The sequence below is a fragment of the Chaetura pelagica genome, unplaced genomic scaffold, assembly GCF_000747805.2.
Source record: "Chaetura pelagica isolate M959 unplaced genomic scaffold, ChaPel_1.0 scaffold222, whole genome shotgun sequence".
Lineage (NCBI taxonomy): Eukaryota > Metazoa > Chordata > Aves > Apodiformes > Apodidae > Chaetura > Chaetura pelagica.
In genome coordinates, this window is record NW_009952711.1 from 5307315 (window position 1) to 5309966 (window position 2652).

The following is a 2652-nucleotide window of genomic DNA, read 5'->3' on the forward strand; positions in this document are numbered from 1 at the left end:
GTCACTTACCTGGAATAGGAATATTTTTTTAAAAGATACCTTTCGCTGTTATTGCAGAGGCTTCCTTTGATAGTGGTGGATTATATAAAAGTAGTTTAAATCATGTGTAGCATTATCTTTGGTCTTTTTTCATTTTTAGTAGCAAAAGTGAGGATTCAAATAATTATCAGAAAGGTGATGTGCTGTCAGTCTTTGAAGAGATCATCCATATCAGATCAGGTTCAACATGTACAGAACATGAGAAGGGGGAGGAAGACTTCTATTGGATTATGGTCAAGTGCAGTAATCTCTACTGAACAGTGAAACTTTTTTTTTCATGACAGTACTGAATGTTTTGGTATGTATTTTTTGTTTTTTTACTGTCTAGTCTCAAGATGGCAGAATTATTTATGGAATGTGAAGAAGAGGAACTAGAACCATGGCAAAAGAGAGTGAAAGAAGTGGAGGAGGATGATGACGACGATGAGCCAATCTTTGTTGGGGAAATCTCAAGCTCGAAGCCGGCTAGTACATGTAAGAGAGTATTTTCAGTAATTTAAAACAGATATTTCAAGGTATAAAACTTCAAACTTGCTTTGAAAGTACATAATTGCTAACAGTAAGACTTAAGAAGTTCTGCATCATGAAGCTGTTCTCTAGTTTGCTGTCATATTGAAAACTGGAATTTTTAAGAAATTCTGTCCTAAAACCCAGGTTTTAGGGCAGCTCTGTCTAGCTCTAACCTTAAATATCTGAAATCAAAGCAAGAGTATTTCAAGGTTTTAGCATTAACAGTATGGTTAAAAATTTGGTATATACAATGCTGAAGCCATGCATGCAGTTGCTCTTAATATGGTTAATATTTAGTTAGATACTTAATAGTGTCTCCCTACTCAAGGAACGTGCATGAATTTAAGTGTTCATGTTACAGTCCCTGTTTTTCTCCACCTCACAATTCATTTGTTGATGGGCAGACTGAATGGATGGGATATTCTGAGAAAACCAGAGTGACCGTCTTAAGTGTCTCTAATAAAATCACGATCAGGAAAAGTGATTATTGTGGAAATAGTAGAAGTCTCTGTTAAATTTGAGATTTTTATTATTCAAGTCATTAATCCCCTGTAAAGTAGTTTTTTTGTCAAGTTCTGTAGTTTTCTCTTAATGCAGGCAGTGCAGGGAGTCAGGTTAGGTGGTTGGGATGACAACAGATGTGTCAGGATTCCATGTTTGTCCTGTTCTTGGACTTTGTCAGGTAAGTAAAAGAGAACATTATTTTTGTTACTTAATTTTAGTGATTATATGATTTCTGTGTTTGGCCATCTTGTAGTCAATTGTTAAGAGGCTTAACCTAAGGTCTAGCTATCAAATACACAAGACTTTTCCTGATGAGGCTTACTGCTTTCAGTTTCTGCCTCATCTCTGCTATGCTGGTGTCCAAGATTGCCATAGTTGTTTTCTGAAGGTGTATAGTTTGCAGTGAAGCATTTCAAGACAAAATGTTAAACTAACCTCTTTGTCACACTGCTGCGTGGACTTTGGAACTATTATTAGCTGTTCAGTCATCTTAGTTCACAGTACTTTCATCTTGCATCCAAACTTTGTTTTACTTTGTTGCTCACTGAGATGGTAAGTCTAATGCTTCTTACACTAGATTTAAACTGTGGAAAATTATTGTTTAAGTATTAGAGAAATACTGAAGCTGCTGTTAAAGTTCTCTCACCTGAAAATAGTTCTTCAGGTTTAATATTTTGGAACGTTTAAAAAATATTCTCTATCCTCTTGAAAATTTGAAGAATATTTTTAAATTTCTGATGTTACAGACTTCTAGAAGAACTGAAAAATACCCTCACTGTTTTCAGGAAGGTCCAGAGACCTCTGGATTGCAGTTGATCATTGGCAGTAGGTCATGGTACAGAACAACTGTGAAGCCATAAGGCATATGTTGGATCCACAAACGTGCCAAGTTGCAGTTGTTGTAGTCTCAAGATTTTTTGTAGCCATAAAGGATTGAAATAGTTTGGGTGAAAAGTTTAACTTTGATTCAGCAACTTCAAGAACTTTGGTAAAAGATGAGAGACATACAGTGTATGCATCTTCTTCTAGTGCTGTCCATACTCGGTCCTGACAAAAGTGAAATCACTTATGGTATAACTTTTTACTTTATCTCTCTTCCTTCCCTTTCCTCAACTTTTCTCTTTGTAATCTACTTCTCTATCAAAAACAGCTATGGAAGAATGACCTCAGTTCTTCTCAGGCTTGTAAGTAGTACTACCTGGCAGTAGTCAGGCTTCAGTTTGTTATTGGTTATAGGGAAAACAGTGAACTCAACTTTGCTTATCACCATTGTTTAATTTCTACCTGAGAAAATTCCAGTCTGATCAGATGAAAAAGTAGATGAAAAATGAAGACTCATGTGTAGTTCTTAATTTTTTTGAAAGTCATATTTTCTGCAATACATAGCAATGTCTTTTAACCTTTTCTTGACAATGCAATTACCAGTTTTTATACAGACTGGTGTGGAAAACTTGGAAGGAAATAGTTGACAACCCAACTTTGACCTGCTGGCACAATGTCATGTGCAGTGGAAGTGCCTCTTCTGATGTATGGGAGGATTAGTGTGACTGGGATGAAAAGTAATTCACACTTTGTTCTCTTCTCCTTTTCCTGCAACTG

The 2652-nt window shown here is 35.9% G+C and overlaps 1 protein-coding gene across 1 annotated transcript in view; it reads left to right on the top strand.

The window, feature by feature from the left end:
- Window positions 1-374: 374 nt before the first annotated feature.
- Window positions 375-2652, top strand: part of ZNF280D (zinc finger protein 280D) — a 50500-nt gene continuing 48222 nt past the window's right edge. The window contains 1 exon segment of the mRNA XM_009994536.1: window positions 375-513. Within this exon segment, the coding sequence (XP_009992838.1) occupies window positions 375-513 (139 nt within the window).